Source organism: Cyanistes caeruleus, chromosome 4 (assembly GCF_971803275.1).
Source record: "Cyanistes caeruleus chromosome 4, bCyaCae1.hap1.1, whole genome shotgun sequence".
Classification (NCBI taxonomy): domain Eukaryota; kingdom Metazoa; phylum Chordata; class Aves; order Passeriformes; family Paridae; genus Cyanistes; species Cyanistes caeruleus.
The window spans coordinates 62,250,018-62,272,295 of NC_141704.1; the positions used below are offsets into that span (position 1 = coordinate 62,250,018).

The window sequence follows — 22,278 nt, forward strand, 5'->3', positions numbered from 1 at the left end:
TCTTCATTAATGTTTTCATCTTTCCCTCTCAGTGGTTGTAATTCAAGCAGGAGGGAAAAAAACAAACATTTCTCTTCCCAGTAACTCCCTCCTCTTCTGCCATTTAACACAAATGTTAAAGCATTTTTCTGAATAGAAAACTGTTCATGACACACTTAGGAGGAAAGAAACTTATGGATTTGTAGATAGTAATGTTAAGTAAGGTGTTTTGAGCCTCATGATCCACTGTGTTAAACTAATTACATTTTTAAGGAAGTGCTTTTGCATTAGTCTTCATCTCTTTTGGCACCTTGGCAATGGAAGGGGAGGAACAGCTGGATGAAGCAGGTGACAAATTTTGGAGGATGGTAACAGCAGAGAGTAGTTGTCCTCAAGCATGAGTTGATGTCTCTCTTCAAAACCTGGCACTGACTTCCACCTTTTTTTTCCCCACAATATCCAAATTTACCACTAGTTCCACACGGTTTCACATATTGTCTCACTGATGGGAGAGTGAGATACAACTGATTGTGATCTCACCAAAGCTAAGGAATAAATGTCCCCTCTTATCTGTTACAGCAGCTGCTCTGTAATTCCCCATTTCCTCCAATTAAGGAAAAAAAGAAAAAAATATCCTCATCCTCTTATACACTGCAAAACTTTCATTATGGATTATGGTGGACATTTTTTGTTGTTCTTTTTTATTCCCATGTACAAGAACAAAACATTGAATTACTTCAGCTGCATGCTGCTATTTGACTTCCTGGAAACTTACATCCTGTATTTTCCTGGAAAGAAGTAATACAGCATCAAGTATGTGGTGCTGTGCATGTCTATTGCATGTTAGTATCAAAAGTTGTAGGTATACAAATGCAGAATGGTCTATATTGCTTTGAAGAATTGGGCTTGCATTCTTCCTTCCAAATAGAAACTATTTAAGTAAACTTTGAAGATACATGGTTCAGGGTTCAAAGTGTAGGTGCTCCCAGCACAGATTCTGACACATGGATTCATTGTCCCCTATTCAAGGGATCCAGATCTCTCTCGGTTCTTCGAAGTACAGTTCAGAAAAAGAGATGAACTGAAGTTAAATGGGTCAGGCTTTATGTGCCTCACTGGCCTCATAAAAGCTGTAACTGGGGAAACAGACAAAATAAGTATAGTATATTATTTTGAGAGGTGCTGTATTAATACAGTGAAAGATAGGCCCTGCTACAGTGGGCTTTCACTGCAAATGGACAAGAGGGACAGAAGGAAGAGAAACAGAAATGAAGAAGTAAAGCAATTGGTTCAACTTTGCACAGGCTATTCAGTGACTGCTGTGATTCCTAGCACTATCAATAGCTTGTGCTGCCTCCTGAGGCAGCAGTGGCCCCAGTAGTCAAGTGTTCACAAATAGCAAACCGGGAAACCAAATAAATTCTGCAGAAGCTGTTCTGTCTTTTCAAAGCATTTTTGGAATGGTGCATATCTGTGGGAGAAAGTGCTCTGAAGGTGGGAGTACTGTTCTGCAGCCACAATTCTTTTTAATGCTCTTGCCTGATATGCAGCTTTTCATGGACCTTCTATTCTGTAAAGAGATGGATCCTAATAAAACATACCTCTTTTATTATTAAGCATTATTATTATTTTATTGGAATAGCTTTAGGGGCATTAGTATGGAAGAACATTAGAAGCCAATTAACATGCTGCCCTAAGGCTTTTAGGCAGAGCTAAAGTACTTTGGTAGAGAGGTGAAACACTGGAGGTGCTCCCCAGGCTGGGCTGGCTCCATCTGCAGCCCAGGTAGCTCTTGCTTATGCACCTTACCAGGAGCAGGTTTGCAGTCATGGATCTGCCTTTTATTGTCCACATTGGAAGAAGCTGCTAGGTCATTACTTCTAACATTAAATTTTTCATAGAATCATTTGTGGAATTGACACAGAGGTGGTGTTAGATTATTATAACCAAGCCCAGGAACATAATTACAAGTGGAAAAGGTAAAAATCCATAAGGATCCCTTTTTTAAGATGTGTCCCTTAGCAAGAAAGACTCTGAAAAGACCCATCTGTAAATATTCAGCCTGGCATTGTAGATGATATTCTTTATTTTGTATGATAATCCTGGCTTACTGTTAAGGTGCTCTTTTGATAAATACAGTACTTTTGTATTTCCTCATGTATTCTATTTGTCAGGACCTTGGTTTAAGGAAATAAACAACGAGCTCGCTAGAAGATGGACACCTGATGTGAATAATCTTTAGCTTTGTATGCCACCCTGGGAGTATACAAGGCCATATATAGACAATCTGAGATTGGATCAAAGGGACATCCTTTCCTGAGTGCCATACAGGTGTTACAGATTATAAATGCATAGAGTCAGGCACAAGTGTGGTGATTTCTGTAACTCAACTGATGCAGCTAACATGACACAATGCATGACAGAGAGCAAGTCACCAAGGCAGTGAAAGTATTTTGTTGCTTTAGCAAACTTCTTTATTGCACTGTGGCTTTTTTAAAAGTTGGAATAGTTGATAGCTGAACCACAATTCTGGTGGATTCCTTCATGAAATATAAACTTTTTGGATTATTTATCCCATAATAAATTTTATTATGAGTCCATGAAATTGAATGAAAAGACCAATTGTGAAATATTTAAAGAAGAAACAAATGGGGGGGGAGGGGGGATTAGCCTTACTTTTCACCTAGAACAGAACTCCTTCCAAAATCTTGGAAAAGAAAGGCTCTGGCGTGACGGTCACGAGGTGGCGCTCTAAGGCACCGTGTGGCCCCTCTGGGGACCTCCGCGTCACGGACGCGCCGTGGTGTATCCATGGAAGACTCGGGCATGGAATCCGCCGCTGCACCTCAGCTGGGTGACACAAAAAAAAAAAAGAAAATAGGCGTCCGGATTTAAAATAGCAATACCCCTAACCCCACCCCTAAGGGATTAAGGACGGGAATGCCCAAAGTAGAGGTGTAAACACGCAGAAAGCAAACAGCTTTGGCACTGTGTAGTAGTAGTTTCGTTTTACTGGAGGACAAGGACGGTGGTGTGGAGTTTTACTATACACGCAGCTAAACTGAGCAGTTTTTCTTACATTTCCTTTCCGTCTCTTTAAGTTTGAAAGTACTTAATAGTGCTCCTTTCTGGGCAAGTATATTGTACTGACATATATGCACATTTGGGAGGAACTTGTCAGAAAGAGGCATCTAAAGCTATAACAGGGTCTGTTTATCTTCCAGACGACAAGTGGAACTCATACGCGACAGGCAGCCTCTCGGGGGAGTTAGGAGATGAAACAACCGAAAGTAGCAAAGCATTTCAGCAGTGGGGTACCTGTGAAAGAAAGGTGTAAAGTGAAGAGGAGCGCCACGGCCGTAACAAGGGATGTCTGCCAGCTATTTCAGTCCTTTAAAGACAGTCTGAAATGGTTTAGGGTCATGGAGCTTGGCTCGGAGGGGAGAAATGTCTCACGTTTGGGTTTAAAAGTGAAGGATTTTCGCCTCCAAGGTGGTGGTGACAACGACACTCATATGCTCGTCTGGAGCGGAGATGATTTTGTGGAGAGCATCTCCTCCGGGCTGGGCCAGGGCCGCAGAGATCACTTGCGGAGCTCGTGGTTGGCCCGAGTGAACGGCTCGGAGGAGCAAACCTAGGGCTAGAAAGGCGCACTGGCCTCCGCAGCAAAGCCCTCAAAACGCTGCAGGAAGTCAGCGGGTGGTGAATAACCCGTGGCAAGCGGGAGCGAGTTAGCCGAAGCTAGGAGGTAGGCAGGAAAAAAAAAACAACCCAAAAAACCAAAAACAAAACAAAAACAAACAAACAAAAAAACCCCAAAAAAACCCCAGTTGTCTTTTAGCCTGAACCCGAGAAGGGGGAAGGATCCCTAGCCGCGGTTGCCAAGGAGATGGGCAGTGTCCGCCGACCTGTCTGCCCTCACAGCCGCGGTGTGGGGGTGTCTGTCCGTATCTGTCCCTGGCGGCGCCCGCAGCCTCGGCGGGGCGCAGCGCGGAGGGTACGATGCTGCAGGGTCCCTGCCACCCCTCCCTGTGGGAGCAGCCAGGCCGCTGTGCCACGCCGGGCAGCGCCCGAGCCAGGGACGGGCTCCCCGGCGGCCGAGCACCCCCTCCCCGGGGCGGCGGGGCGCGGGGACGGCTCTGTCCCCGGCCCGCCCCGGCACCGCCCCCGCCGCGGGAGCCCCGGCGAATCAGCGGGGCGCTGTCAGGGCGTCAGCGCCGGCGGCTCCCGCGGCCGGCCCCGAGCGCGTCCCTTATCGCAGACGGGCACCGGGGATCGCATCATTATCATGGGCACTGTTTTCTTTTCGCGGCGCTGCTGTTTGCTTTTCGCTCTCGCCTGGGCCGGCAGGTTGGCGGGAGGCAGCGGGGGCGCAGGTAAGAAGAGGGGGCTCCGCCGCCGTGCCGCCTTCCCCAGGCGCGGACGGTGCGGAGCCGCCGCCCCGGGGGGACTGTGGCTGTCCGCTCTCCTCTGCCCTCTGTAAGGTGTTCAGGGGGAGGTCACTTCTCGCTGCTCGTAGCGCCGAGGGTGTTGGAAGTTGCGGTGGGGAGACGTTTTCTCGCGTGTTTGACACAGCCGGAGCCGAGGGATTTCTGCAGGGAGAGATAGGGAAGAAAAAGTTACTTAAGTGCCTACGAGATAAGCCTGTGCTGAGCTCTGGAGACTCCGCAGAGCAAGCGTTGGCTAGGATATCTTCATAGGTTTTCCTTGTCTGCGCATTAACCCAAAGACCTGGTGTTTTTAACAGCGGCGCTCGTATCGGTTTAATAGCTGTAATTATACTTTGGTTTTGCTTCTGTGTTTAAAAGAAAACAAGCCAAAAATCAAACACCCCCCAATGTTATCTGCTTTGGAACGTTGCAAGCCCAAAGTGCTTTTTGAAAGAAATGTATGCAGGCTCCCAAGTTGTGCGAGGAGAAATCTTTTGAGGTGAAGTACGAGTGGGGGCAGGAGGGGAGGGAGGAGGAGGTTGTGGAAAAAAAAAATCCCTGTTCCTCGGATAGAAGAGTTTAAATGTAACAAAATGAACGAAGTCAGCCTAGAAGTTCTTAAAGTCCGAGTAATGCAGTGTGAGATGTGGAGCAGAGCAGGGGCTCATACTTTGTTTTGCCCTTTCATTTGACTCATTGGCATTCACGCCTGACTCCCAGGCATCCTCTGGTTGCTGTGAAATGTCCCCCTTGGCTCAATGCAGTTTGAATTTTTGACGGCATTATAAAGAGTCCAGCTGTCACTTTTGATGTTCTTGATGGGAGATGGGTGCCGGTTTTAATGACTCAAAAGTATGAACCAAACCATTAAAAAAAAAAAAAATCCAGAAAAAACCTCCCAAAAACTTTTTTCTTCTTTGTGCTTGACTGAATCAGTGCCTGATCTGGGCAACACCTAAACTAATTCACGTGAATCATAGCTGGATCTGAACTGGCTCAGTGGTAAAAATATACGAATGGACAAAAAAGAAGGAAACATTACAGCAGCTCTGCCTCAGTACGGGAAATTACGACGCTTGGTGTTCTGTTCAAGTTTTTTCTTAAAACAAAGACAAACAAACAAAAAAAAAAACCAAACACCTCTACAACAACAATACAGAGTCCGGGTAATTCTCTCCCTGGGATTCCAGAGGTGTCCCGGGGGCTGTCCCGGTCTACGCCTCCCAGAGAAGTTCTCTGCTGTGTGCCATGCTACACTGTCTGCTTATTCTCCCCTCTCTAAATAGCCCCCTCCCGTTCCCGGTGACTTTGAAGGATCCGCGTGTTATCACTGGAGATGGCTGAGCGAGCACTTCTGAAACAGCGTTGGGATTTCAAGCTAACAATAAAACTGTTTTCACTTTAGCGCACCTTGTTGAGGACCTGTTAATCTAACTGGCATGAAACCAACTGCACAAGCCTCTCGCTGTATGCCCGGCTGTCTCCTCGGTGCTTCCTGACCATAAAGCGGGGGCTGCGCTCTGTGCAGCTCTGCGGGTTCCCCTCCGGCTGCTCACCCGCTTCCCTGCCTGCGTGCTCGTGTTCTCCCGGCAGTCCCAGATGTGGCTGTGGCGTGGGGCGGGGAGAAAGCCCCTGGGAGGTGCGGGATTGACAGCACGGCCGCGCTGACGGCTGCCGTGCCCGGGCTGCGATGCCATCGCGGCTCCCGGTGTCGGGAGCTCCGGGTGCCGGGGTGGCCGGGCAGCGGCTGTGGGCAGCGCGGGGGGCGAGGCAGCTCAGGCAGGGCTGTAAGTGTTCCCATGTTCCCAGCACACCCCATCCCTCAGTAGGTCGGGGTTGGGGGTTTCCCCCCATGCTCCCTTCATCAGCATTCCCACGACTGCCAAATCTGGACTCTGCCTCATCCTCCTCCCTCCCCAGCCTCTTTAAGTCCGGGGACAGAACGAATGTCCTTCGCTGAAATGTTTGTAATGTTCCCTACACTGAAAAGAAAAGCGGTCTGGGTCCCCCCTTTCAGAGTCAGACTTACCCAGTAAGGCACACACCCGAGCAGAGGCTGGGAGGACTGCTGGGACTTTGTTCCTCTTAAATGAGTGTTAGTCCTAGTAGATGATGCTATTGCATGTTACTTTCCTCCACTCTACCGTACCGAGTTTCATATGGTCTTCCATTTATTTATTTTTTTGCTTCCCAGGAAAAAGTATTAATGTGGTTTTGCTATTTAAATATTTCTTTTTCCCATTCTCTCACCAGCATAGTTTATTTAAACTAGGGTCTGTCTTTATAAATTAAGAAAATCTCAGTGCTAGAACATGCTAGTGGTCTTTTTTTTTTTCTTCTCTTATAGGTAATTTAAGCATTCTCTTGTTTTACTAAGACGTGGGTCTCTAGTACCAGACTTAAACAGCAGAAGCTAATTTCTAGTGTCTTAAGTATTTTATTCGTAGAGCAGAAATGTGAGACTGAGTCCCTCCACCTCAGTGGAACAATGCTTGTAAGTGACTTGAGGAGAATATCACGTTGTCTGATTATGATTATTAATGTCACGTTAGTTATTTAGCCTCAAATGTTCTCATTTCCAGCATGACACTGGGAAGGCAGGCAGGCATACATCTTCAAGGGGAGCATCTATCCTTGGTGTTTTGTTTCTCAGGTCTCCCTTCTTATCTGTCCCCTTGGGGTTCCTTCTGTGCTTCCAGATGTTGACGAGTGCGCAGAAGCTACGGATGACTGTCACATTGACGCAATTTGTCAAAACACACCAAAATCCTACAAATGCATCTGCAAGCCGGGCTACAAAGGGGAAGGGAAGCAGTGCGAAGGTAGGAACAGATCGGCTTCTCTCCTGTCTCTTCTCCCCTCCCTTCTTTTATTTGTTTGCTCTTTGAAAGCTTTTGTAAATAGCTGAATTCCTGAAACGATTAATGCAGATTTACAGCTGCTTAACCTCAAATCTGGGTGTTTATTGGCAAGCATCCCCCTGCTGCTTTTGCTAATTGTTCGGCACCGCAAAACGTTGTGCCCGCCAGCCTGCTCTTCAGAATAAAATGAAATAAAAAAAAAAAGGGGGTATGAGGGGGTGGCATTCCCTAGTAGCACCAGCTCCTCCTGGGCAGTGTTGGGCCCGCTGCCCCTGGGGCTCGAAGCGCCGCGCCAAACACGTGGGTGTGGCCCGTGGATGGGATGGGATGGGATGGGATGGGATGGGATGGGATGGGATGGGATGGGATGGGCCCCTGGCCAGCTCCCTAGCAGAGAGCGCATGGAAAGGACTCACCACTGTTTTCCCCATACAAGCTACAGAAGGTGTTTTTCTGTACATACTCAAACAGGAAGCTGGCATTTGCTTCTCTTTGACATTCTACATGTGTTATGACCGTATATTTCTAATCCTTGGAACATAATTTTGAAAGAAAGCATTTCAGATTATTGTGTTTATACAGACTTGAAAAAACTAACTTTACTTCTCTATGTCCTCATATCACTCTTGTAATTGAAAAAGACCTAGCAGGTTTTATTAGGCTCAGTGTATACTCATATTCCGGATTTTATGGACTCCATCTTGTCTATTGAATCTCAGTGGATAGATTCTCTGGTGAAAAGAACGAATACTGTAATCACAGCAGAATGCCTTCCAAATAAAAGATGCAAGGTTTTTATTTTTTCCTACTTGTAGATGCGTAGTAGTGTCACGATCTGCAAGGTGGGATTCGTGATGTGGTTCTTTTAGCCGGTCTTAGAGTACAAAAGATTATCAGCAAACCAAGGACTTAAACAAGAAAACACACTTTATTGAGTGCTCATCAGCACTAATATGCAATAGAGGGAAAGAAAAGAGAAAGCAAAGCATAAGAAAAAGAGAGTAAGGGGATTATAGCTACCAACGTCGAAGTCCACTCAGCCGTCCAACGATGCAGAGTCTTCTGTCCGTTGGGGAGATCTCAAAGGAAGGTAAGTTTGGGGTATAATTTTATAGTCTTTTGCAAAGCGAGGGGCGCAGGGCCAAAACCAGATGAGACTGATGATCATTGTGATGAATTCCATTGCGCGGGGAGCAGGTGTAGGGTACAGAGCGATCCATGTCTTGCAAGTCTTTGCTCACCAGCAGGAACAAGGACAAGGTGTTGTGGAAAACCCATTGCACTGGGTACCAGGCACAAACCTCTGCTCACCAGCAGGAATGAGAGCCATGAGTCGTGGAAAACCCGTTGTGCAGGTTACCAAGCCTCTGCTCACCAGCAGGAACGAGAGCAGTGTACCGTGCAACCTCCTGCAAACAATCATTGAGCAAACATCCATCTCAGCTAGGCCCAAACCCCCAAACCAAGTCCCTTGTGATATACAGGGTCTCAGTCTCTGTCCTTGAGACGGTTGTGAGACAGATGAGGGAATCTTTGGACCGTCTCTTACAAGTAGGTATAACATTTTCCTTCCAAGTCTCTCGCTTTCTATGGCAGAATGCTGCTTTTTGAGAAACATATGTAGCCAGTCCATTAAAAAGATTGAAGACCTAGATATTAATTTGGTCTACAAAAATTTGAAAGCACATATTATTCTCCATGGACCTCAAAAATGTTTGTGCAAGTGTCCTCAGAAAACATTTTTGTGGTTGTCATATTTTTCTGTCTTGGGCTTAAATTGACAGGGACAAACTTTGATTGTCTGCCTTTTGGTGCGCTAGCATATATGATCTGCTGTTCCTCTGGGAGCCAGATTTTATTTCTTGCAAACAGGATAATCATTCAGCACCAGTTCTTTCTCTATTCATCCCTTTCAGGGAAAGAGCTACAGAACTCTGAAAAAATGTACTCAAGGCCACAGGTGTGGAGGTTACAGCATTCTCAGCATTGGTACTTGTTATATTGGTTTTCTACATTAAAAGTTTCTTTATGCTTTAACTATTCATATTTTAGTTGTTGAGCTCTGTTTAGTGGTAGACATGGCTTATATTCATGCTTGTCTAATACACATATATCTCTTTTCCTGACTTGCTTTGGCTCAGTAAAAAAAACCCCAAAAATCCAAACTCAGGAAATAGAATAAGATTTATCCTTGTAATGATGTACAGAAAAATGGAACATATGATATCAAACTCATATCTAATAGATTTTAGTGTCTGACCAGCCTGATAAGTAAACTAGGGCAGACTGCAACATGTTCTGCATGGATGTTCAGCATTAGTCAGGTAATGTAAGTGGCCTGAACCAGGTGTTACTGTGCATGATATATAAGTTTTTTTCCTACAATGTTACAGTAACAGTTCTAAAGATTTTGCATCAGTGTCGCCCTGAAAACTAAACCTTCTGATCTTGTTTTCATAGTTTTTGTTACTTTCCCAGGAAAGTATAAACATAAGTATTTACACATTCCTTCTAAGAAATGTCTTTGATGGATGTTTCACATGACCAGTATGATTGGGAAGGTGGTAACTTACTTACTCAATCCCTGGTCATTGTCAAGAATCTATAAATACTGGAGTCAGAAAATAAAGTTACTTCTTTTTCTGTCATACCATTGAGACGTGCTCATATGAATCATTCTGTGTCTGAAGTAACCTCCCTACCACATGTGTCCTTTAGCGACACATCAGTTCTGTGTCTTAAGTTGGTAATTAATACCAAATTTTGGTAGAAGCAGAAAGATTCAGAATGGGTCAGTGGCAAATCTAAGATCTGCCTCAGGCCTGCTGTACATGTATATTGTATCTGAGGTTAGGTATTAAAAACCTACAGAAATAAACAGACTAGCTTAGTTGATTGGTATCTAGTATTCTGTCACAAGACAACCTCAGTGACCAGGCGTTAGAAGTTATCTTTTAAGATAAAAGTGACTGTTAACAAAGGTGAAACCAACCAAGGGTTGTTTTTGTTGTGCTAAAACCAAAACTGGGCCATTAAATTATTCTTGTCTTGATTCTAAGGCCCAGCCTTTATAACTGGGCTTTTCAAAATAAGCCTTTTAATCAGTGAAACTAGTTACCTATGAGAAAAAGATTTTGTACAGATAACAAGCCTCTTAGCTAAGTTTGTAGCAAACTACCAGTGTTTCTTCAAGTCTGAAGAATATTCATTATATTATAACTAACACGCTTATATCCCAGGCTCTCTGATACAACGGGATTTTACTAAACTTGTAGAATTGCTATTCATACAGTACAGTGAGTTTAAAGGCATTATATTATCAAATTAATTCTGATGAATTTTAGTGAGCTGCCAGTTTGGGTTGTATTGAGGCATTGCAATTAATTTAGAAATGTGCATGTTTGTTTATTTTAAATGGTAGTCTTAAATACTGCTTTTGTTCACTGAAAATTTGTTTTAGAGCAAGAGGTAGAGTATGGGAAGTAAAATTTTTGAGATGACTCTTAGGAGCACATTTTTACAAAAGTGTACAGTGTATCAATATGTATTTGTGTACTCTTATGTATTTATTTATATTTTTTTCTAAACAATGAATTGCTTCAGTTGCAATCAATCAGTTGCAATCAATTGCTTAGGCCAATGCAGTAAATGTGGAGCTCAGCCACTTGTGCAGGATTTTGCTCAGGGTTTGCTGCTGTGAGCTGAAGGGTGGGGAAAAATACATATGACACAAGTATTTCTTTAAGGACCTGTGGAGAACTCTAGCAGCAATTGTATGGAAATTAAACATTTTCCTGACAGTCTGTTAAGTTTCTTTGGTAGGGAATTTCTTTCTGAACTTCGATTTTTCTCCCAAAATGTCTTTTGACCTGGGTTTCTCCAGAGTTTATGAGGATTGAGGACGACTTTTCAGTTCACAGATCTTTTTCTTAGTTTTTTTTTTTTTTTCTGGATAACTTTCTTGTCTGAACCACTTGACCCGTTTCTTTTCACAGAGCACAGTTGTTTGTCCAGACAGAAGAGTTCCTCATTCTTCTTGGGTCCTGTCTTCTGCTTCCCTCTGTAGATTTCACTTTACCTTTTATCTTCCTTTAATCAGGTATCTGTTATGCTTTGTAAAGCCTCATGGTCAGCTTTGTCACAATATTTTTCCATATCATGTAATGTATCAATATGCCTAGAACACAAATTCTCTAGCTGGCATTTTCATAGGACAGAATATTGTGTCCAACCCAGATAATTTTTTAAAAAATAATTCTCTATTTCTAGTCCATATACAAAATACATTTACTTATAATTAATTAACTTGCTTGCCTTGGCACATGTGCTATTACCTAAGAAGTCTTCCCCATTGTGATTTTAGTCAGGATCTCACACACAGTGGGCTGGATTCAGCTGCAGGCATGATCTTTCATGATCCATAGGACTTTGTCATTACCTTCTCAACATCGAATTTTGGCTTTTTCACAACAAAATTGTGTCTAAGCAGTGGAAATTCCAGAAGGTTCAAAAGGATTCCAGGTCCTGGGGTTCCTTATGCCCTGACAGAGCATTCTTTGTCTCCAATGCAATGTTGTGTGTTTTCAGTTGTAGGATATTCTGTCGTTGAATGGTGTATGAAGGGTTTTAAGCTCTCAAACACAGTTATTTGGGGTTTTTACCCCAAACTCTTATGCCATTAATGATTAAAATATTCTATACAGTTGTTTGTTGGTGTTCACCTATGCCCATTTTATATCAAGTTAGTGCTAGGTTTATTTTCTAGGTTGATTTTTTTCCTTAGACTACTTTTTGTCCTCAATGGGACTGTAATTTCAGTGAGTTGCTCTTAGCTGTTGGTTTTTCCTTTTGGATTATACCTTACATGCAGGACCCTTAAGACACATTTATTGGGACCTGTTGCTTCTGAATTGTTAAACTCTGTGCTTTCCCATATTGACTGAGGTTTTCCTCTTGGAGCATTTTTTCTACTGTCTTCCATAGTATTTTCAGACCTCTGGTTCAGTTCTTTTAATAATTGATCTCATACAGTTGTTACAATGTTTCTTGAACTTCTTGTGCAGAAGAGAAATGTTCACATCTTTCAGCTGGAATTTTTTTCTTTTTTTTTTTTTTTTTTAATTCTCCTATGAAGCTTCATAATGTTGTTGATGGATTTCTTGCTGAGGGCAACATACACATACCATGTGCTATATCAGCAGCAGTTGTCCTTGACTGCTAGGTGAGCAGGATTGTGCAGTTCTAGTGATTTAAGTCAGTCATGTGTTCATATATTTGTATTCTTTTTCTTAATGTAAATCATCATTCTAGATAAGTAGGCAGGTTATGGTGACAATCTGCAATGAGGGCCTTTATTCTTGATTGCCCCATTGGCAGGACCTCACTGGGTTTAAGTACAATCTCAAAATAAGATGAACCATTCCTGCTTCAGTCACAGGTATATTCAGCCTCTGCATATGTCCATTTGGGAACACAAACCTGTTGTCCCTTCTGACCAGCCATTATCATCTTCAGTAGTTTTGTGGACATAAAACCAAGTTTCTACTTGTACCTGTTTTTTAGATCTGTTTTTAATAGATTTTAAACAAATCTTAGCAATTGGAAAAGCATCTCATCACTTCCATTAAAATAATGATTGACTCTCCAGGCTTGATTTAATACTCCTGTTATAATTTTAATCTCATTGACCTGCTTTATCTTTCATTTTCTTAAGAAGCTCATTCATAGTCTCACTCGGGTTTTAATTTTATTATGGTCTTTGACATACCTGTTGTGTTCTTCTCATGCTCCTCAAAAGTGAACCCAAATATCGTGACAGGGCTGCTCTGAATCAATCATCCCAGAAACACAGCACTTTCCAGACTTACCATTTCCCAGCTCCCAATCTAATATCTCATACTAGAGCCTCCTTTTTTATGCAGGTATAAGTAAGGTGCTTCTGGATATCCTTTACTGGAACAGTGATCCCATTTCTTTTAAGAGCTCTGTGGTATCCCATCAATCCACTCTCAGCAATTCTTTCTTAAATCAGTCATCTTCATCAATGATGTCCTCTGAGAGCTGAGACACTGTTTGGTGTCTTTTGGTTTCTGAAACTCGGGCATCTTGATGCTTGCACAACTCTAGTGAGCTTAGACTTGTTCTGTCTGTCTCTGAAGAATAACAGTGGTGCCACTGAACAAGGCAGCTTAAGTGACTTCTTCCAATGATGATTCTTCCAATTGCAGTAGAAGGTGAATTAATACTTTTAAGGACTGCCTTGATCTCCCTGAATGAGATCTGCAGTGAGTATTAGGTGCTGAAGCTGCTGTGCTTTCTGGGGTTACAATACCTTGACAGATGGTTCTCAGGTCATGTGTTGAAGTTCATGTCACCCTCCCCTAAGGGTCGTGTTCCAGGTGAGACCTGGTGCTCCAAGTCTGTGCTGCTGGGTTTGTGAGGTTGGCTTGAAGCAGCCCATCTGAGAACAGAGCAACACACTCTGCCATCTCCAAATTTTATGGGGATTTCTATTCCAGGGTCAAATCTTCCTTCCCAGTTTGATTCACATAGATTATGGCTTTACTCTGGATGAGCCTCTATGCTGATTTCCCTGAAAGCAGCTTCACAATGAATCACTACATGTTGTCAAAAATTGAAGGATGGAGAATACCAAGTAGCTGATTTGATTTGAGCTGGTATCTGCTTTTTTTTTATTTTCTCTTTCTCTTATTGGGTAGCTTGATGCATTTTATTTGGTTTAGGCTGATAAAACTGTTCCCAGAATTGAGTTCTGAGGCCTTCTACATCTCTGCTTTTTTCTTTCTCCTTTTTTGTTTTAATTGTCTGGTACTATTTAATACTTAATTCTGACTTGCAAGTTTTCTAACTTGTACCAGGGGATGAATTTTATCTTGATTCTTGGGGGATGGAGAAGTGGAGAAGTAGCAGCAAGTAAGAAAATACTCCTGAGAACATTCTGTATTTAGTCAGTATTTTATTAGAGCCTAAGTGAATTAACAGCATATGATAAATTTTTTCTTTTTCCTCCTTCATGCTGGTTTCTGTTCAGTGAATAGGGCTTTTGTTTAGATCAGAGTTGAGCCTTGATTTTATTTATTTATTTATTTACTCAAATTGCTTTAGTTTCCCAACTTTGTTTAGTAGTTCATCCACTAAAACCAGAATATCCCTTAGCTGGGCTGACATCCCCTGTTTAACTGCTCCCAGGCCCATCAATCCCTATGTGTCACAAACCCTATTGTTTTCTCCTCTCCCTTTTCTTCCCTACCCTATCCTACCTCTTCGAGCTGTTTTTTGACAGCCCATAATGCTAATGCTTCTTCAGTGAACAGCTCCCCCGGTGGTCCACTTTGGAAATCTTCCATTTTGACTTAGAAAAAGAACATTCATCCAACTTTTTCTTTTTTTTTTTTTTTTTTTTTTTCCCCTCTCCAGAAATGCTTTTTGGATACAAATATCACTATATTTTGTATAAAAAAATACCATCCCATACAAAATATGGGCCTCATTCTTCAACAGTATTACACGTAATTCTCAGTTTGAGCAAAAAGAGGGTTTTTTCCAAGGGCACTTTGCTAAAGTGTTGTTAAGCTCCCTGTCTGCTGGATGGGATGGTCTATGGGTATTTTGGTATTTGGGTACTTCTATATAAAATTTCATCAGCCTTAACCGTTGCTAAGCTGCAGAACCCGGGGTGGCCTCCTGGGGTGATGTAAACTTGGTATTTAGAAGGAAAGCTTTCCACCCAGATACACAATGTAAATTAGCTGTCAGGAAAATTATAATGAAATGAAGGAGCATAAATAAAATGCACTAAACTCAATAGGTCTGTCCTTCTTTTGTCTTCATTCTTTTTACATCTGCCACATACTATCCAATTTTCCTTGTTTTTCCACCTGTCACCTTCTGGCACAGTCCCCTTTCCTTGCTGTCTTCATTATGTTGTCTTGTATACTCTGTTACTCAGCTGTCTTTTAACATTGTCATTTCCCTATAGCAAATCCTGTTTCTCTTTTGTTCTTTCCTCATATATTTTCAGTTATTTCCTTTAGCTTTCCTTCCCCTGTCCTCTCAGTGGCTTGCTGCAGTTACAGCAGTGTTGTTCTGAGAGCAAGTGTCCCACAGCAAGACCTCTGGACCTGGAGAACTGGCAGCTCTAAGTGCCTCTTACTGGTCCTTTCCCTTCAGTTTCATCTTTAAGTCAATATAGTTCCTACCAGCTCTCAGATTTCCCCTTTTTCTTGTCTTTTCTCCCTTTTCTCCACCTCTTTCCTGGCACCCATAAGGAGCTCAGAGCTCACCTGTTCCTGCTGTTTCCACCCCCTGCAGACCCACAGCTGGAAAAAGTGGCTGGCTGGAAAAACATCTTTGCCTGGCTGATTGCCGTAATTTGTTAGCTCCTTTTTGGTTATGGGCACTGTCTTCATGTGTGTCCACTGCCCTGTTGAAATGCACATTCTTTGATCTGAGGCTGCTGCAGGACATTATCAGGTAGCCTCTGCTGGGATGATGGCAGAGGAGGAGTTACGGAATGTGTCCTGCTCCCTTACCCAAAAAAGCTGCACTAATGCTGCTTTTGTTTCCCCTGCATTTGACCCAGGTAGCATCCACTCTGTTTGTTAGCATTCATGCTGTCAGAACACTGTGGAGGTAATGGGAATCATGGGTGGTGGATACTGTCTGTACCTGAGGAAGAGGAAGATACCCTGTACCCATGGTACCAGTCCCAGGTTGTTCTAGCCCAGGATAGCTGTGAGCCTTAAATGCAGGGCAGGTTTGGCCAAACCTCAGGCAGATCTGTGATGGAGGATGTAGAGCAGGAATTTGTAGGGAAAATGTGCATGGAGTCTAGTGACAAAAGGAATAGTACTCCCTCCACCCTGATTTAGGAAGTTCCTTTTCCTTGATGGTACTTCTTTTTTTTTGCAGAGGGGCAATTGATGTGGGGCTATTCTGTGAAGAATATCACTGAAATAATAACCCCAAAATGGAAGAGAACACAAAGAAATAGAGCCTGGCACTGTAAACATTTCCACACTGAAAAGTCAATGGACTGGGATATAGAGGCCGAGACACATGGGAGGGAGAAGGTGGTGGTGAATAAGGTGAATGGATTTCCTAATCTGGTTTAGTTTCTGGGGCCATTGTGGTGTGAAACTGTAGCATAAGGTTGAAAAAAAACGCCTATCAAGAAGGACATTTTGGAAACTTTAGCTGCCTAAATTTCAGCACATGCCTGTTGAGCTTTGAATTTTTTATATTCTTGGGGGAAGGGAAGGGGCTAATGAATTTTTAGATGGCTACTTTTATTTTTTTTTTGGTAAATTTTCAGCTTTAATTGACCATCTTATTCTGTCCTGAGAAATCTCCTGAAAGGTAATTCCCTGACACCTTATTGGAAACAAAATCTGAGAGTATTAAATCTGTTAAAGCAGTTGAGGGAGATTTTTTTTAAACACAGCAAAGTAGTGATTTTTCTATATAATCCCTTTAGAAAAAAAAGCTAACTTCTTGAGTTTTTCCCTTAGTTTGTTTTAGTACATATATATGTTTTAAATTTTGACTGAAAAAAAAAGACCTGCTTTAAAGCAGATACCTTGAAACAAAAAATGTAGTTCATACATAAATCTTTGGCAGAATTATAAAAGGCTGAAGATAGGGTCTGACAGACCCCCTTGAAATTTCAAGACTTTTCTATACATTTAAGATGCTGAGCAAAAGGAGTATCCTTACATTACAGTTGGAAGAATTTTTTTGTTCAAATGCCATGAATCACTGGAGTACTCAAGCATGTGCTTAATCTTAAGAAACTGTAACCTTTTCAAGTAATTCTGTTTAAGTGTTTTAATAAATTGAAGTCACTGCCTTATTTTATGTTACAGTGCTGCTTCTCTTGAGCCTGTAGAAGGTCAGTTTTTCCTTCAGTGACCAAAGAATTAAAGAAACCTGGATCATTTAAAAAGGTGATTTAGGACCTTGATCTTGCACATTATTTAGGCCTAAACTTAGTGCAGTTTGTTTGGTGCTATAGGACCCATAGACAACATATTAAATTCAAGACCATGCTTTCACAAGTATTGACAATGTTTTACAGTACACCCATCAAAGAATCAGAAATATGAAATAGACAACTCTCAGATTGTTCTGATTCTTACAATAAATTTTCTGAGCAGATGAGCTGTTATCTCAGAGAATATAAAAGCCAATTTTCATTTACTTTCTCAGGGTGAGGTTACTAAGCTTCATACTATTGTTCCCATGCCTTAATCTGCATGAACCACTGTCAGTCCTTGTATTTAACATGGTGCTCAGAGAGCATCAAAAATTTTACTGAGGGGAAAAAAAATAAGAACAATACATAATACCAATTTGGTGATTATTAATGTTGTTGGATGGAATGGTGGTGCTGCAGAATGTGCTTCAGAGAAGGGGAACCTCTGGAGAAATAGATATTTGTTGGATATACCATTGCTGAAAATACTACAGGACGTTACTGCTGTGCACTCTAGTTCTTGCTGCTGTAAGAGGGGAACTGCAGTGTAGTGCCTTTGTTCTGATTTCATCTGGAAGCAGAGGTCACATTCAGAACTTTCAGCCTCCTTGTAGTTGAAAAGGGGGTTGAAGTAAGTGGGGTATTTGCTTTGCTGAATAAGTAGGTAATAAGTAGGCTAGGTAATGCATACCTAAATTGTTTGGCAGCACATGCATAGAAGGAATTTGATATCTGACTTCATACCTCTAGAGATGTCAGTGTCTCTACCAAGTAGCATTTTGCCTTTATTCTTCTTGCACAAGTTTGCAGAACTTTGTTGGAAAGGGATTCCACAAAACCTATTACTTGGAGACATGCCAATGATTTTCTCAAGCTACAAAGTACCAAAGTCCAACTTCATTTAGAAATTTCTGGTTTTTTCCTCATGCATTCCAACGTGTCTAAAGATGCATGCAATCATCTCCTTCCCCCCACCGCCACCACTTTTCTCTTAAAGCAGCCCAATTTTTGCTTGTACTGTGGTGGAGTTCACCTGGTCTTTAGTGCCGATCTTGGTACATGACCCTCTGCAAAGGCAAGTGCTCTGACAGGTTCACTCCTGCTCGTGATTTGGGATTTTCCTTGGAATTTTCCCAAGGGCTCTCATGGTGGCTTTGTGTACCTGGACACACTGGGGAAAGGCAGTGCTGCAGACCAAAGCCAAATCCATGAGGGAGGCTAACTGCATTATCTGGCTCCTGGAGGGAGGTCACAAGTGGAGCCCTCTGGGGTTTGCTTTTTGCTCAAGCCAATTTTGCTTGGCTTGAATTCCTAAGGAGGCCTCTTACCTCTGTTCCGATGGGAGTGTGCAGACATATTGAGAGTGCAAGAAACAAATGAGGGAAGGAGGGCTGCCAGGGTTCTCTGTCCTGTGACTGTTTTGTTGTAAGAATGAGCCAGGGAAGAGAGAGAAATAGACAACCTCAGCCTGTTGTCTGGAAATAAAAACCTGAATACTAAAATGCTTTGGTTGGTTATAGTTTATTTCATTAGGTATGGAATGTTTCACTTTGTGAAAATGGCAGCAGCTTGTTCGGTATACACAGTTTAACATTTAAGGAGCTTGTGGCTTCAGAATGGAATAACTTTTATAATACAGTTTTCTCAAAAGCTAAAACGATGGAAACAACCCCATCAAATTGTTTATAGTTTGATTGTTTACTAGGAAAATACTTTTTTGTGATATGGGTAAACTCTAAGGTGTTGTCACTCAAGTTGTGTATTAACAGTCACATCTAGCTGTGTATTAAACATATTTCTCTTTATCCTTCTGGCACTTTTTATCCTTTCACTGTCTGTTTTCAAATTTATTTTTTTTCTAATATTTTTCTTGATGGAAATGCAAGAACTGCATTATAAAAAAAATCTGTTGACTGCATCACATGTGGGCCTATGGAGCAAAACCCAAAAGCTTCAGCTTTGATTCTAAATAGGAAATACACAGAAATCTATTCAGGATAGCAACAGCAATAGCATTAATTTTCTAGAATAGCTTAATGACACATCTTACCTTGAGGTAATACAGAAGTTTCCAATGCACATTTCTGAGTTCTTTCATTGGAGTTTGCTGCACAAAACCAAGAAAGAGTTACTAGAATTTAGTTTCTAGAATACATTCCTGTACTGCTTATGCTGAAATGCTCTTAGTGATGTCCATTAATGTTGATGTTATGATTAGATACTAATCATAATTTTGAGCTGTTTCTAAGACAAGTATTCTAGTGGTCTGTATGGAAGGCAACAGACAGTTGTTGAAGCCTGCTCCACAACATTAGTCTTCATCCTGGGTAGGATCACATGATACAATTGCCTGAGTTTGCCAGAGTCTAGACTCAAGGGATGGGAAGACACCTTCTGGAAGAACCGGCATGTTTTCCTTAATGCTGCCATTCACTGAGGAAAGCCCCAGTGTTGTTGTTCTGAGAGCACCCGAGTGGTTATGTTTGCACACAGCATTTTCTGTGGGTCTCCTGTTTGATGGAAAGGACAGCCTTTAAAACTTTAAACTAATCTTTAAAACTGTGATTTATTTATGAGGGAGTTCTGAAGAGTCCAAAAGGCAGGTGAAAGGTTTGAGTGTGAGTGTTGCCAGGGGGTCCTGCTGAAGATGGGCTCCGGCACAGCCAGACAGAAGGATGTGGGGGAGGCTTTTGTGCCCTCAGCAAAACAGCCTTGATTTGCTCACCCAATTTGACTTGAACTTGCTAGAATAACTTGATCTTAAGGATAGGACCAAGCATGAAGAATCACAGTCTTTGAAGAAGCTGTGCAAATGGGAAAAATAGGAAATGGAAGGTGAGATGGGAATGCTTTAAAAGTCCATTTATGTACAAACTGTAGTTTATTTCTACCTTTATCTGTTAAGTACACACACAACATCTATGCTTAAGACCATGCCAAGTATGAGTATAAATATCAAAAGTCAGAAATACGCCACTAGGAATTTAGTGCATATTCTTATTATTGATATTTATAGAATCAGGGGAAAAAACATAATGGGAACAAACAAACTTTATATTATAATGAACTGCAGAATTTGTATTTTGTTTTTTTAACTATTAACAACATATTGTTCCACTGAAAACTTAGTTTACCAAGAGTTTCTTCTTCAACATATTTTATGATCAACAAGGAAGTAAAAAACTTAAGGGAAATAAATACATGTTAATATATGTCATCTGGTCTGAATTAGTCACTGACATAGTCTTTTCTATTATAGCATTTGAAGCAGGAAGGAGTGCTTTAAATGCTTCAACCCATTTAACCTTAATTGCTTGGTTTTAATAGACATTTTCTAACTAAAGGAACCAAATTATAGCTTGAATTAGGCCTTACTAATCTTAATTAAAAGCTCTGCTTTATAATCGGAAACAGCCTATGTTTAAAACAGTAAGCCTTTCTTAAATGGCTTACTTTAAAATACCAAGACACTTTTGCTAATAATTGTTCAGACTGAACACAGGTAACCATTATTTCCCTTATACTGCAATTAATTAAAAATATCTCCTCCATGTGGCTTTGTGCAGTCTGCTGGCTGTAAAATTGGTTGACTGGTGGGGGTGGGATTACTTTACTTTTCCTGTGGTAATTTGAAAACATGTTTCTGTCTTTGTTTTAAAAGTTTTCTGGGGTCACAAGTTACAAGACTACCATGTGAATCAATACAAAGAAAGTCGCTTCTTGCATTTGTCTGTCCTCAGGCAAACACTTGTCAGTCACAACCATTAATAATACACCCTATAATTCATTTAGTTCAACACTGAAATTGTGCTTAGGCACTTGATTATGGTCTCTGCACTCCTTCAGAGACCTAAATTTCAGAATAAATCAAATTTGTTATATTCGGAGGGAGGCAGGCCTTGGCTCTCTCTGTTGATCATTTGGTGTATTAACAGAGCTTCTGTGCTTTTCAGGGCTGTCTGAAGAGGATGGAGGGTGGATTTCATCTTTCCAAAGGTGGATCTCAGTACTACAGATCAGTCCATTTGAACCATTTGCTTTGCTTTCCCTTTATGGTTGAGGGAGAGGAATTCCCTTCATGCAGTTTGCATTGCATTGTTGGAGACAAAAATAGGGCAGATAAACCATGTCCTCAAAATAAGTCTTCTTTCTGGCATAGGTGTGGGCATCTACAAAGCTGGATGAGGTCTATCAGGGCAAAGAGCCTGCAGCTGTGAAATTCAAATTCCATTGTAATTAATGAAGAATATTCTGTACTTGTGCTTTGTGCTTCAAATTTAATCAGGACATGGTATTTTTAAGCTGCCATATTATCATTGGATCGTGATGAAATTCATCCTCCCATGCCACAGCAGTGTCGATGGCAAGGGGTGCCATGACTACCCTGAAGAAGCCGTCCTGAAAAGGACTGCCCAGGGGCACAGGCACGTCCTCTGCCCGGCGAGTGATTTCAGCTCAGCAGCAGCGTGCAGGCAACACGGAGAGAGAGACTAGAGAGCTGTATGGCATTCCACTGAGAAATAGCCTTTATTATAGCAGGGCCCTCAGTGAAGGGAGCCAACTGGGGAGAAAAAAAACCCCAGGGTATTTATAGGGAAGGAGAGGGGCGGGGGAAACTTGGATACATGTATCAGGGTGGACTGATAGGGAGGGAAACCAATGGGGTGTAACAAATTAACATGTTCAACTCAAAGGCCTCTGGGAGTGACAGTTTTTCTCTTCATGACATAAAAATGTCTCGCCTAGGGAGAAGCTCTCCAGGGTAGAGCCAGGCTTTTGAGGTTGGCTGGTTTTTCGGCCTCCACAACTACTCCTTTATTTAATAAAAAGACATGTGCCAGAGACCTTATCAGCAACTTCTTACAAACAGTAAACATAAATAATAATAATTAAAAGAATCCAAAAAATGTTTTTTTATGATGGAAGCAACTCATCCCTTGAGTCCCCACCTGCCTAAAAGGTCTTCAAACCATTGGTGCTGCTTTTCCTTTTTGAGTTCCTGTACCAGGTTGTT

At 41.9% G+C, this 22,278-nt stretch overlaps 1 protein-coding gene and 1 long non-coding RNA gene across 9 annotated transcripts in view; one reads left to right on the forward strand and one right to left on the reverse strand.

Moving 5' to 3' along the window:
• Positions 1-2,430: 2,430 nt before the first annotated feature.
• LOC147653697 (uncharacterized) lies at positions 2,431-4,096 on the reverse strand. The gene is made up of 2 exons (XR_015285991.1): positions 3,298-4,096; positions 2,431-2,829 (listed from the first exon to the last, which is right to left on the reverse strand). It is a non-coding gene; the product is annotated as an uncharacterized LOC147653697 (long non-coding RNA).
• Positions 4,097-4,148: 52 nt separating this feature from the next.
• The window catches only part of SCUBE1 (signal peptide, CUB domain and EGF like domain containing 1), a 205,507-nt gene continuing 187,377 nt past the window's right edge, over positions 4,149-22,278 (forward strand). For 7 of the 8 annotated variants that reach the window (XM_086885182.1, XM_086885183.1, XM_086885186.1 and 4 more), the window contains exons 1-2: positions 4,172-4,355; positions 7,109-7,231. In XM_086885182.1, coding sequence (XP_086741308.1) covers positions 4,268-4,355; positions 7,109-7,231 — 211 coding nt within the window. In that variant the 5' untranslated portion in view covers positions 4,172-4,267. Of the gene's footprint in view, positions 4,356-7,108; positions 7,232-22,278 lie in introns of all 8 variants that reach the window. The other variant, XM_086885181.1, reaches the window with a different exon arrangement.